This window comes from Ipomoea triloba, chromosome 6 (genome assembly GCF_003576645.1).
Source record: "Ipomoea triloba cultivar NCNSP0323 chromosome 6, ASM357664v1".
NCBI classification, from domain to species: domain Eukaryota; kingdom Viridiplantae; phylum Streptophyta; class Magnoliopsida; order Solanales; family Convolvulaceae; genus Ipomoea; species Ipomoea triloba.
In genome coordinates this window covers 1,995,259-2,009,674 of record NC_044921.1, presented here as the reverse complement: position 1 = coordinate 2,009,674, position 14,416 = coordinate 1,995,259, and the positions used below count along the sequence as shown (strand labels likewise).

Genomic DNA, 14,416 nt, shown 5'->3' with positions numbered 1-14,416 from the left:
CGTATCCCAGTTTCATTCGGAGCCTTTCTAGATGAACATGATTCACTTTTGTTTCCATCAAGCACACTAAATCAGGCTTCTTAGTGTACACTAAGTCCTATATCTCACGAATTATTTGTGGATTGCCTAAGCCACGATACTTACATCTCAACGTACTCATTAGGATGGGCAGGATTGAAAGCTAAAGCCCACCATAAACAAGTTTATTTGACCCTTCACCCATCTCAACATCCTCATCCCCTACTTTTCTGTCTCTTCTCCTTTTAGGTAGTGCAAGCACACCGTCCCGCACGACACCTTCGCTTCTGATCACCCTACTGCCTATAGCCTCCACTGCTCCCATTCCCCTTCCCCACATATCACCCTTCCTCGTTCTTCAAACCCCCACAACCGTCCCTCTTAACATTGATTCCCTCCCCACTGTAAGATCATTCACTAGTTACGAGCTCCTATTGCTTGAGATCCTCTTTACACATATGCCCCATCCACCGTCGTACGGATACTCCTCTAGGGGTACACCCGCCTATCTGGCTTTTAGACATAATCGGTCTATGTGCCCTAACAACTTGCAAAAATAAGCAAAATTTTTGAAGTTTCTTGAATTTAAACGTGATCTATGTGATACACTATGCTTATTTCTCAGTGGGTCACTCATCTTGTGACTGCTGTAAGTCAAGCACATTTAACCACAGAGTTTTTTTAACTATCTGGTTGTCATATCCTACTTAAAACCAACACCCGCATTGCATTGCATCTGGGACTGGACTCGACTTTCACCTCACTATCAATTCGAACCCGTGACCTCGACTCTGATACCAATTGTTGGATCTCAGCACCGCACTATGCTTACTTCCCAATGTGTCACCCATCCTTTGACTACTGTAAGTGAAGCTCGCTTAACCACAAAGTTATTTGGCTATCTGGTTGTCATATCCTACTTAAAACCAACTGGTGATGAATAGGTAAACAATAACCATTTAACAACATTCCTTCATGGTAAGCCACAGCGTCACATCTCAAATCGAGCAGAGGCTAAACTCGGCCAACCCAGGCAACGCCCAACACCATGTCCACGTATTGTTCCTCATATAATGCTTTATACGCCTTTTCAATGGCATGGTAACATCCATCCCTACCCTATCCGAATAGTAGCTTCTCCATGATCCACCAAACCCAAAGTCGTCATAGGATGCAAAAGTATCCAGGTAATTCTTTACTTGCTCTAGGATTGGGTTTCTTATATAACCGTGGTGGGAGGTCATAGACCTAGACCTAAAAATCCAGTCGATCACTAGAGTCACCATTGCCGGGACCTCTTCTAATTTCAGAACTTTGCACATGTATCATGGAACTATTCTTGAATGACCACGATTCCTCCTCGATCGAGAACTCGGCGAACATAACATCCGCCTCATCAAAGAATTCAAACAAAAATATGTTATATTGTACATTTGTATCTCTGACACTTGAGCTCCTAGTAGGGGACGCAAGACAGATGTTAAGACATTACACATAACCTCGAACTTAATGGCTTTATCAGTTAAAAATCTCCCTACAATTATCTAGGATCCTTGCGGTGCCCATCTTCTGCTAGCACAGACCATAACCCCTCCTCCCATCTTCAAGGGATATGTTCGCCCATCTATTTGATAGATCATCCATGACAATCAATCATAGGCCAAATTGTTGAGAACCTTGACAAAATTCTGCACTCAAGCCTAATCGAAATAGCAAGAAACCCTTATGCCACCGAGGGGAGGAACAAAGCTCTAAAAAATAGAGAAAATCATTGAATTTTTGCAATGTGTATGAACAGTATTTGAAGTACAATGTATGTCTTTATTAGTACTGAGCTTAAGTGAATTAGTGTACAATTAACTTACCAATTGTTTCAAATTATTAGGTCACAACTTTGAAAAAAAAAATCTCATCTTTAAGTATGATGATATGCTAAAAGAAACAGCCATGGTCCATCCTCTACAAAAATTATTACGACTAACCTTCATCCCAACGGTCAGCACACTAAGTGGTAAGGGACTGACTAAATGGTTTGCTCCAAAAAGAGGTGTTAAACCACCACGCCAACCATGTTGATTTTTTTTTATTAAGCAGACTCTTTATAAACTTATGATTAGGTTCATCAATTTAGATACTTCTAATAAAAATAGAGCTTAATTGAATTAGTGTACAATTAACTTACCAATTGTTTCAAATTATTAGGTTACAACTTTGAAAAAAAAAATCTCATCTTTAAGTATGATGATATGCTAAAAGAAAGAGCCATGATCCATCCTCTACAAAAATTATTACGACTAACCTCCATCCCAATGGTCAGCACACTAAGTGGTAAGGGACTGACTAAATAGTTTGCTCCAAAAAGAGATGTTAAACCACCACGCCAACGTAACCATGCTGATTTTTTTTTTATTAAGCAGACTCTTTATAAACTTATGATTAGGTTCATCAATTTAGATACTTCTAATAAAAATAAAGAAGTTTTTCAATCAATGCCATGTAAGATAATAAAGATTAGCGAATAGGATCGAATTGATTGAATGAATTACAAGGAGAGAGAGAGTCCCTTTTATCCAAACCTATTAGGACTCTCCTATTCTACAGGTTATTGTTAATGACTCAGTAGGAGCTACTTAAACTTATACTATAAAATATAAAATAACAGATAAAAATAATTACATATAATAACTCAATTCACACACCCCCTCAAGCACAGGGTTGGATCTCTTCAACTTTGAGCTTGCACTGGAGATCCCGAAAACGTGATCCTGGAAGAGGCTTGGTAAAGATATCTGCCAGCTGATCCTGTGTTGAAATGAAATTAACAATGAATTCACCTGTTGCTACCTTGTCCCGAACGAAATGATAGTCGATCTTCACGTGTTTGGTCCTAGCATGAAAAACCGGGTTTGCAGCAAAATAAATAGCGCCCAGATTATCACACCATAACTGAGCCGGACGCCCAGAGTCCAGCCCTAACTCTCGAAGCAGGGAAACAACCCAAGTGACTTCAGCAGAAACATCGGCCAAACCTTTATACTAGGCTTCAGTCGAAGAACGCGCAACGGTGCGTTGTTTGCGAGAGAGCCATGAAATTAGATTGTCCCCAATGAAAACTGCATAACCGCTAGTGGACTTCCGATCCACCGGACAACCGGCCCAATCTGAATCGGAGTAGGCATGCAATTCTGTGGACGAGGAGCAAGATAACCGAAGACCGTAATTTTGAGTCCCCTTAACATACCGCAGTACTCGTTTCAGTAGACCCTAATGATCCGCAGTCGGTGAATGCATAAACTGACAAAGTTTATTGACCGAGAAAGAGAGGTCAGGTCGGGTGATGTAAGATACTGTAAAGCTCCAACAATACGACGATACTGAGTCGGATTGTCAAACGGCTCTAGCGAAGGCGCTACAGGCTGGGTTAGAGCAGCAGGTGTTGAGAGCGCTTTGCAGTCTGTCATACCAGCACGAGACAGGATGTCCTTCATATATCGGCGCTGTGAGAGAAGATAGCCAAATTTATCAGAAATAGTTTCAATGCCAAGAAAAAAACTAGGGGTGCCTAGATCCCGAATCTTGAAAGTACTTGAAAGGCGTTGAAGCAGAGTATCGATTAGTGATGCATCATTGCCGAGGATGATAATAAACCTGAGATGATCCAGCCGTGTAATAGAAGAGTGAGACATCAGTCTTAGATGCAGAAAAACCAGAAGCAGTTAAAAATTCATGTAAACGCTTGAACCAGGCCCGAGGTGCTTGTTTGAGACCATATAAGGAGCGTTGAAGGTGGCAGACATGACTCGGGTGAACAGGATCCTCGTAGTCGGGTGGTTGTTTCATATAAACCGTTTCTAAAAGATGTCCATTTAGAAAAGCGTTGTGAACATCAAGCTGTCGCAAAATCCAGTTGTTAGACACGACCAGTGAAAAGAGCAACCTGACTGAGGTGGTTTTACTATTGGGCTAAATGTGTCAAAGAAATCTTCACCGGCAACTTGATTAAAACCCTTTGCTACTAGACGAGCCTTGTGACGCTCAATCGATCCGTTAGCTTTTCGTTTGGTGCGGAACACCCATTTGCAGCTAATTATGTTCATCCGGGGAGTAGGAGGTACTAGCTTCCAGGTGTTGTTGTGAAGTAAGGCATTGAATTCTTGATCCATGGCGTCCCGCCATTGTGGATGACCAACGGCCTGAGAGTAACAAGTTGGCTCAGTAGTGGCATTGAGGGCATAGAACTGTTCTCTAGTGCCTCGAGTTTTGCGACGGGTTCGCATTGCATGTCCGTCATTGTGAGTTTGACTTGTATCAGCCTGAGTTTGAGAGGTGGTTGACCGAGCCTCGGTTGCAGGCGGGGCCTGTATAGCCATAGGCGTAGGTTTTCGGGCCAAGGGTAACGCAGCACAACTCGTTTCTGGTGGATTGATAGATAAGACTGGACTAATCCCCCATGGTACATCATTAGGCCCCTAAGATGAATTCACCTGAAAAGTATAGTGTGAGGCAAAGGGAAAAACAGTTTCATTAAATCGGACATGGCGACAGATATAGGTGGTCCCCGTATTTAGGTCCATGCAGCGATATCCCCTAAAAGAAACAGGATAACCTAAGAAAACGCAGGGTGTTGACCGGTACTCAATTTTATGTTGATTATAAGGTCGCAGATGTGGGTAACACTAACAACCAAAGACATGGAGAAAGGTATAGTTGGGTTGGGTTGGGTTTGAAAGAGACGAAAGTGTGGACTTTGGAATTTTATTGATGAGGAGGGGAGACACTTGATTAGATATGTGGCTGTTTCAAAAGCATAATCCTAGTATATTTGTGGTGTTGAACTATTTGCTAATAAGGCAAGACCGGTTTCAACTATGTGTCGATTTCGACGTTCGACACGACCGTTTTGTTCGTGGGTATACGCGCACGACTGTCTGTGAATAATACCGAGAGTGTCAAACAGTTTGTGTAGCCGGAGGAATTCACCCCCTAGGTCATACTGGATGGCTTTGATAGAACGCGAAAACCGACGTTCTACCATAGCCCGAAATCAAATATTTTATAAATGTCCGATTTTAGCTTTAATGGATAAAACCAGCTAAATCGGGAAAAATCATCTACAAAAATGACGAAATAACGTGAGCCCGTAGCAGAAATGACAGGAGACGGACCCCATATGTCCGTGAAAATTAAATCTAAAATATTCGAACTAGTGTTTGCAACCCTATCTAACGGAAAGCGTGTCGATTTTCCCATTTGACACGCTGTACAAATGTTATGATTTCTCAAATTATTAACTGAAACAGGACAATTTTGGAGGACTCGATGTAGGACTTGACCATGAGGATGCCCTAGCCGCTGGTGCCACACGACTGATGAGGCTTTGGCAGACACAAACGCGGAATGAAACTTGGTGCGCGGCAACTTGTAAAGACCGCCTACCGTGGACCCTGTAAGAAGCACCTCCCGAGTTTGGCAATCCTTCACAAGAAAACAGTTATGATGAAATTCAAAGAAAACATTGTTTTTATTAGTGAATTTAAAAACTGAAAGAAGGGGTAGAGCTAATTTTGGGACATGGAGAATATTAGACATAGTTAAAGGTTTGGAATTAGATGGTATAACCGCATGACCCAAACGTGAAACCCCCATACCTGCACCATTGCCGACTGTTAGCACATCCCCGCCATTATATGCCTCGGAGTGGTCCATCATACATTCATCGAGCGTAGCGTGCGATGAAGCCCCCGTATCGGGGTACCAACCATCCAAGACTGCATGCGCCGAGTCACCCGCAACAACAACATTGGCCCGCTGCGATGGCCGATCTGCATATGGCTTAAAACAGCTGACCGCCGTGTGGCCGTGTGACTTGCATATCTGACAGCGGGGAGATTCGCCACCACCGCGACTTCTGCCAGAACTGCCTCTGCCCCGCCAATTTCTTCCTCTACTGTTAGCAGACTGCCGGCCGCCAAAGTCGAATCCTCCTCTACCACGACCTGCGTAAAATGCCGCTGGAGTTTGCGGTGACTGTGTAGAATCTGCGACCGTAAAATCATCCGAATTAATAAATTCTTGATTTTGTAGGTGGTTGGCAAGCTGTTGCAGAGTGACCGTCGCGGTTGATACGGTGAGGGCACTGGCCATTGACCTGTATTCCGAGCGTAGCCCACGGAGGGCATATAGCACCTGTTCGTCGGGAGAAAGTGGTCGGCCGGCGAGTGACAATGCCTCAACGATCATTTGGGCCTTGCCGAGATACTCGGCTGGTGTACTGTTACCTTGGCGAAGTGTCTGAAATTGCCCGAGAAGGCTCAAGCAGCGCGACCTGGATGATGAAGCTAGAGCGGCATTAATGGCGTCCCATACCTCCCGGGCGGTATTCCGACCTACGGCGAGGTACATAACCTCGTCGGTGAGCGACGAGATTAGCATAGACAAGATCGATTGATCTTGCTGGACCCAGGCATGATAAGCCGGGTTTGGTGGCAACGGAGTGGCCGACGCAGCGGTGCCGGCTGGTTGCGAAGGGACACTCCGGACAGGGAGGACCTCCGGAGGGCAAGGATGCGAGCCATCGAGAAATCCTAGAAGGCCTTGGCCGCGTAAAAACGGGACTAATTGCGTTTGCTAGTTTAAGTAGTTGCGCGACGTGAGTTTTACCGATACAAAGTGATGTGCTGCTGTTAAGGCAGTGGGTGTTACCGGCGGAGGAACGGCAGCGGTGGCGGGTACTAAGGTTCCGTTGGTCGGTGGTGTAGCCATGGACAGTGATCAGAGAGGGAGGCAAGGGGTTGCAAACGGAATATGTGGGGAAAAAGCCTACCTATCGCAACTGATATCAGATTAGCGAATAGGATCGAATTGATTGAATGAATTACAAGGAGAGAGAGAGTTCCTTTTATCCAAGTCTATCAGGACTCTCCTATTCTACAGGTTATTGTTAATGACTCAGTAGGAGCCACTTAAACTTATACTAAAATATAAAATAACAGATAAAAATAATTACATATAATAACTCAATTCACAATAAATACTCCGTATTATATAGTAATTTTAGTAGGTAAGTGTAACATTAAAAAAAAAATCTCCATTAATATGCTTCATAATTATAATTGGATGACTACTTCTTTTTTACTCAAAATGGTAAGTGTAGTACAAATATTCTTTTTTTGAGTACTACTAAAGACTCTGTTACAATATAGTTGAGGCTCGAACCCACTCCCATCGTCCATGTGGGAGTGTAAATCAGGACATCAGGTGCCACTAGACCACAAGGTCATTAGCTATAAATATTCTTCAATTACATGATAATAACAAATTAAAAATAATTGAATAATGACCATGATTAAACAACCTTATAATGATCTCCTAATTATAGTCTTATGGTGTGTTTGGTAACCCGTAAAATGACTTCCGGAAAATGTTTTTCGAGTTTTCAGTGTTTGGCAACGTCCGGAAAATGTGGTCAACGGAATTTTCCGTTGACCAGGGAAAATCGGTTCATTTTTCCGGAATCGCCAAAATGGTCGTTTCGTATGTTTTCAGTCAAAACCAAGCCATATCATCCATGACCGTGGACCAAGAAGGTGGGAAAACCGCCGGAAATCCGTGCTACGTTTTTTTTTTTAATTCTATTTTTTTTAATAAATAACATTATTTTAATATTATTATAAGTTTTTATATTTTAAATAAAATAATTACCATGTTCAATTATAAAATTCTACCCATTTTTCAGAAAATGAACCAAACACACAAAGACAATTTTCCATAATACATCTAAACATGGGAAATGAACTGTTTTCCGGAAAATAACTCATTCTCCAGAAGTCATTTTACTGCTTTCCAAACGGACCCTTAAACTTCGTTTAAGCAATTGTTATACCATGGACCATAGTTCATATTGCAATGTGAACCCTAGTCTAAAAATTATTTATTTGCAGTTAACATGGTTATCTACATGTAATTAATAATTTCTGGACCGATAAATAAATTCAAGGCACATAACATGGCAATTGCAAACACAAAACATTATAATTATAGACATAAAAATTGTTAACGGCAAGTATAGAATATGTTAATTGCAAACACATAATATGTTGATTAACGTGTTATGTGTTTGTAGTTAAATCTACAAATCTATCTAATATAATAATATAATAATAATCTAATAAGAACCAATAAAGTTAGGCATCTAACGGAAACTAAAAATGTTGGTGTAATTGCATTTTTGTTGAAATGAGTGGTTCATATTATTTTGATTTTAGTATTTTTTTAATGATTTTCCTTCTTCACTTTTTATTATAATTTTTACTTCCTTTAAGTAACCCCGCATTCCGTTAGTATAAGCTTTAGTAACAGAATATTTTGCTAACTATTTATTATTCAACTTACTAATTGATTTATATAATAAAGGTCTTAGATTCGAACCTCATCCAATCAGAGTTGACATAATTGTTAAACATATAGTATGAATATGTTAGAGTATATTAAAAAATACAACATAAAATTTAGCATAAACTTTGGTTAAATAAGTATCCCAACTAAGTTGTCAAAAAAAAGAAAAGAAAAAAAAAAGTATCCCAACTAAATACATAAAATTCAAAGTTGAGCATCAAAGATTATAAATAAGTAACCTTGAAAATCGTTTTCTTGCATTTAAAAAAAATAAGTTTAGGTATAGTTTTTTTTTTCTTTTTCTGTTTTTTTTTTTAATTAATCTTCTTTTGATTATTTAAAACAAGACTCAATATTTCAATTATGCTTTTGCATTAATGGAAATGATTTAGGTCATTATGGTAATAATATTTTTTGTATGTATTTCATGATGGTACAATTGTACATCACTTTACAAATATTGTACTATTATTTTTTTATCAGACAAAATTGTTCTTACATTATTGTCAGACCTGTGCGACCTAACTACAAAGTTATTGATCAGAAATACAACTACACTTGGACTCTAAACAGTAGGACCATTGTCCAACGAATTGACAATGTTGACATCTCACTGGCTCCAATTGAACAAGTTTACACATCATTCTCAGAATTTTATTAATGCATAAAACTTTTAAAGAAATTTGTAACTTAATTTTTACTATATCATTATACCAATATCTATTGTAATAATATATTTTGAATTATTTATTATCATACTCTATTGACAACAATTGTAGCAATTTTCATTGACAAACTCTCAAAACAATTTGTCTCAACAACGAATGGAAATAAAAAAAAATCAATTTCATTGTTGTGGATGAAAAGTAAGTATCCACTCTATTACTCTTATAGTCTTATTTAATTAAATAATTTAGTAGCTATAACAAAATATAATACATATGGATTTCTTTAATTTAGAATTAGATGTCTATAATACCTTTATTCAAAAAAAAAATTATTCATTATCAATTTTTTTTTTAAAAAATATATAATTTCATTAGTTATATTGTCTACAACGCAAACGTTCCTTACCTTCAAATTTATTAATTAATTATATTCACTACATTATCCATTGTTTTTTTATACTATCTTGTAATTAAATATCAAAGTTATAATACGAAATATGTCATATACGGAGTATTTATTTATATGCAATTGGGTTTATGTGCTACACCATAATCTCATTGTATCACACTGCCCTCTATGCTACTACCAGCAATTGGGTTTATGTGCTACACCATAATCTCATTGTATCACACTGCCCTCTATGCTACTACTAGTAATCCAATTGCACATGACACACTACCAATAGAAAAAAAAGGGGACAAGTATTAAAGACGAAGACAATAATAATACAAGCAAAAAAAGAATTAAGAATACTTAGAGAAATTAAAAAAAAAAAGTAATATTTATTTAGAGTATCATTTTTAGACTAAATATTTAGACTAGCGTTACTTATAATAAAGTTGTAAACATTAGTAACGATTATAATTAATCTCTCTTATATTTTTGTGCGTTCACATAATTTAAATTATAGATTCAAATAAACAAATTTAACATTCAATTACCTTTACATGAACATCTCGTATATAATATTACATTAATATACTTAAAAATACTTTATTTAAAAATAATCATTTAACATTATCGCATTCACTCAATTTACGTCAAAAATTAGTTTATTTATAAGTACAAAACTAGTTAACTGCAATGAGTGAACTCCAAGTACATAATGTAGAGGTTATTTTTTGACTACGATGACAATGTAAGTAGACTTTTGATCCATCGTATAATTTCCGTCGTTTAAAAGAGAGCAGTGAAATTCGACGAAGACCACCATTGGCATTTGCCAGCGCAGATAGGCCTCATCGTAGCCTTTGGAATCTGTATAGCCATAATTGCAATCATGATGACGGGGTCGCACGTGCGAGCTCACGTGCACCTTCCATTTCTCTCCCGCTACTATAAATATGGAGCTCCAAATCTACCCTCCATCATCTCCTCTGCTCGCCTCGGCGCAATGGCTGACCAACCAACCGTTGACTCCGGCACCGCCGAGCAACTCCGCTCTCAGTTCATCCAAGTCCTCCGCAGCCGCCGTTCCCCTGAAGGTATCTCCACAGCACACAAATCTTCCAAATGTGTACACGTTGATTTCATATCATTGCTTTTTGGCTGAAACGGAAAGCCGACTTCTATCTTTTGAGCTCGATTTTAGTAGCAAGTGAAATTGATCGGCATAAATTTTTGAATGTGAATTGCATTTCTGTCTGTGTATGTGTGTTTGAGTGTCTTGTTTTTGTTTTTGATTGTTTGTCTTTACTGTTTACTTATGTATTTTTTTTTTCTCCTGTTCTGTAGTATAATCAATTTTGTTTATTCTCTTATTATACATACATTGCCTGTTCATATGAATATATACGAGATAATTGTTAATGCAAGCTGTGTGATCTGATTTTCTTTTTCTGCCCTGAATTGGATATACGGAGTAGGTAATTAGAGTACGAACATTATACGTGAGAAGAAATAAGGAATTTGTGAATGGCTGAGATAATAACTTTCCCAACCCACATCCACCCCAATGGGTTCAACAGATGTGATTTCTATATACTGAAGGTTAAATCTAAGGGTCCTACTTGTGTGAGAACGCTTATCCGTGAGACGGGTCGGATCGGATCAAATCAGTATGGAAATGTAATAAAATGTTTTTTTACTGGAAAGTGTAATACTTTTAATGAAGAAAGTAAAACTTTTACATTTGATATAAAAGTATTACTTTTTTCATCAAAAGTATTACATTTTCTCTTATAAATAATGTTGGCAAGTGTTTCTTACTTATAAGAGGAGAAAATGTATTACTAATGAGAAAAAATGTAATACTTTTAAATCAAAATGTAAAAGTATTACATTTTCTTCAAAAGTATTAGACTTTCCTATATAAGTAATAAACACTTTATTTCTGATTAGTATTACATTGTTTAGTATAAGTATTATAATTTCATCTTTGACCAGATCCGTCTCACAGACAAGGATCAGTGAGACGGTCTCACGCAAGTTTTTGCCTAAATCTAATGGCATTGCTAAGGTTTCTGTTAAATGAAATATTTATTTATTTCTTTTGATATTGTGTGTTGTTGAATTGTACAATTTTGTGTCCTAGAGATTAATTTAGAGACTTGATGTGTTTTCTTTCCAGTTTCCCTTTCTGTGATACCTGGAAAACCAGTTATAGATCCTTTGTATCAGGAAAATCCTAAGCCAGTGTTTAGTGAGGTAAAGATTTAGATGCTTAAATATCATCATAACCATTTATTTTCACTCTTTACTGATGTGTGACTTGTACTGTGATACAGGCGATGGCATCTTGTCCAAAGACAAACATTACCAATTTTAAGGAATTACTCCAGGAGGAAAATTTATACTTGACTACTGAGGTAATTTTACTTCAATATTCACACAAACTTGGAGACAAAAGTGAAGCTTCTAAATGTCTAATAATTTTGTAGATATAAAATGGAATCTACTCACAATATTCTCATTTTCTGGCTATTATTTATCTATGAACTTACTGTGCTCAGGAGGGAGACCAGGGGCAATTGCCTGTGTTGATATTGAGCATGAAAGAAAGCAATAAGAAGAAAAGGCCAGCTATTGTTTTTTTGCACAGTACACATAAATGCAAGGAATGGTTAAGACCACTGCTTGAGGTGAGGATTGTTACCTTTTTTGAGTAGTGAGGGTTACCCTGAGGATTTAAGGGTATTTTATTCTACTTCAGGCATATGCTTCGAGGGGATATATAGCTGTTGCCATTGATTCTCGTTACCATGGAGAACGTGCAAGCAGTATGACAACCTACCGAAATGTATGGACTAAGCCTATTCTTGTATTCTGCGTTTCTGTTTAACCTTCAATAAGCTTTCTTACTAAAAGGAAATTTCTAACTGAGGCTTTATATTGAAGGTCAGGGATTGAAAATTTCCAATGGATTTTGTATTTTACTCTTTTTTTGTTTTTTTTTTTTTGTTTTGGTTTTGTTTTGTTTTGTTTTGTTTTTTATAGCTCTGGGAACTTGATTCTTTAGGTCTTTTAAGTAATTTTTGCAAATTGACATACCATAAAAAAAACATTTTAGGAGGGTCATTAGTATTTTTCCAAGGGTGACTCTTCAAAGAGAAGGGAAGAAAGGAATATCCCAGATAGTATATTCATCACAGGCATCAGGATGTTTCTCAATCTTAACAAGCTAATTGTACTTCTTTCTTTCAATAATGCAGGCCCTTGTTTCATCATGGAAGACTGGTGATACAATGCCATTTATATATGACACGGTAATGTTGCCAGATTTTTAGTAGAAGAAATGTCGCTGAATTTACAAATAGATAAGGTGATTCATACATCATACAAGCTCCTGGGGGATTTGTTAATGGTTGATTCTACAGGTTTGGGATCTGATAAAACTGGCTGATTATCTCACAGAAAGGGAGGATATTGACCCGTCAAGGATAGGAATCACTGGGGAATCACTTGGGGGTAGGGTGAATGCCATTAAGATCTGTTTGAACAATCTCTTCTGCATGCGGGATTCAGAAGAAATTCTGTCTTGCAGGTATGCATGCTTGGTTTGGTGCTGCTGTTGACACTCGCTACACAGTAGTTGTCCCCATAATCGGTGTACAGGTAGCTCATATGAAATATTACTTTTGTAGTGGAATAGAAGTGGGTTTTGAATCATCTTATTGTAGACTATGAAGACTATTTCCTATTGCAAATTTAGGGGTTCAGATGGGCCATAGAACATGACAAATGGCAAGCAAGAGTGAACAGTATCAAGGCAGTCTTTGAGGGTAAGATGACCCTATAGTAAATACTTCCTAACTACTATTTGCATAGTGTTTATTGATACCTGGGGCCCTTGTGTTCATAGCATGCCATTTCCTTGACACTTGTTTGTTCCATTTCCAGAAGCCCAGGCTGATTTGGGCAAGAAGGAGATTGATAAAGATGTGGTGGAGAAGGTGAACATCAATAACAGTTTTTTGCACCTTTTAGGAACTTATATATTCATCTCTAATTTTATTGCATTGTTTGCAAACACACATTAAAATACTGTGCTGTACAATCTCATAACTAAGATACATGAGCAATCACTATGGACTAGTTTGAGAGTCCACAAGTCTATAAGCCCATGATCTTCCAAAATATATTTTCTAAAAGCAGAGTTCTGTAGTTTTATGAATTGCTTTTCTGGACAGGTGTGGGACAGAATTGCACCAGGTTTAGCCTCCCAATTCGATTCACCCTACACAGTGCCTATTATTTCACCTCGTCCTTTGCTGATTCTAAATGGTAATGATAATTCATTAAAAGAGTTTTTTACACTTTTGGTCCCACAAGTATTGTGGCATTAACAATGTTGATTCATAACTTTCAAAACTTGCATAATTGGTCTAGGAGTATCAATTTCTTAGTGCAAATGGTCATTCCGGTGAAATATCCGCAAAATGAAAAGACCACTATACCCTTACTATAAAGGGGAAATAAATTTTCCGGTGAAAAATTGACGGAGATTTCACCGGAAGAACCATTTACCTAAAAAATTGATACCTGTGGACCAATTATGTAAGTTTTGAAAGTTGTAGATCAACATTGTTAGTGTCACAATACTCGTGGGACCAAAAGTGTGAAAAACTATTTATTAAAATGTTAGTTAGCCAAGTATTGGCTACTAATGTATAATACACATGCACATATAACTCCTGTTTGGGGCATACAGGGGAAGAAGATCCTCGTTGCCCACTTGCTGGTTTGGAAATTCCCAAGTCTAAAGCTACTCAATCTTGTGAAGATGCCCACTGTCCTGATCATTTCAAGGTACAAAGCCTGCTTCTTCCCTACTTTACCCTGTTTATTCTCTCCTCTCTTCCACCCCCCCCCCCCCCCCCCCCCCCCCCCCCCCCCC

At 38.1% G+C, this 14,416-nt stretch overlaps 1 protein-coding gene across 2 annotated transcripts in view; it reads left to right on the top strand.

The window, feature by feature from the left end:
- Positions 1 to 10,308: 10,308 nt before the first annotated feature.
- Positions 10,309 to 14,416, top strand: part of LOC116021760 (putative esterase YitV) — a 5,690-nt gene continuing 1,582 nt past the window's right edge. Inside the window, exons 1-12 of one of the 2 annotated variants that reach the window (XM_031262233.1) lie at positions 10,309 to 10,565; positions 11,651 to 11,727; positions 11,808 to 11,888; positions 12,033 to 12,161; positions 12,233 to 12,319; positions 12,732 to 12,785; positions 12,897 to 12,987; positions 13,064 to 13,134; positions 13,232 to 13,301; positions 13,420 to 13,472; positions 13,710 to 13,803; positions 14,231 to 14,328. In XM_031262233.1, the coding sequence (XP_031118093.1) occupies positions 10,361 to 10,565; positions 11,651 to 11,727; positions 11,808 to 11,888; positions 12,033 to 12,161; positions 12,233 to 12,319; positions 12,732 to 12,785; positions 12,897 to 12,987; positions 13,064 to 13,134; positions 13,232 to 13,301; positions 13,420 to 13,472; positions 13,710 to 13,803; positions 14,231 to 14,328 (1,110 nt within the window). In that variant the 5' untranslated portion in view covers positions 10,309 to 10,360. The remainder of the gene's footprint in view (positions 10,566 to 11,650; positions 11,728 to 11,807; positions 11,889 to 12,032; positions 12,162 to 12,232; positions 12,320 to 12,731; positions 12,786 to 12,896; positions 12,988 to 13,063; positions 13,135 to 13,231; positions 13,302 to 13,419; positions 13,473 to 13,709; positions 13,804 to 14,230; positions 14,329 to 14,416) is intronic. The other variant, XM_031262234.1, reaches the window with a different exon arrangement.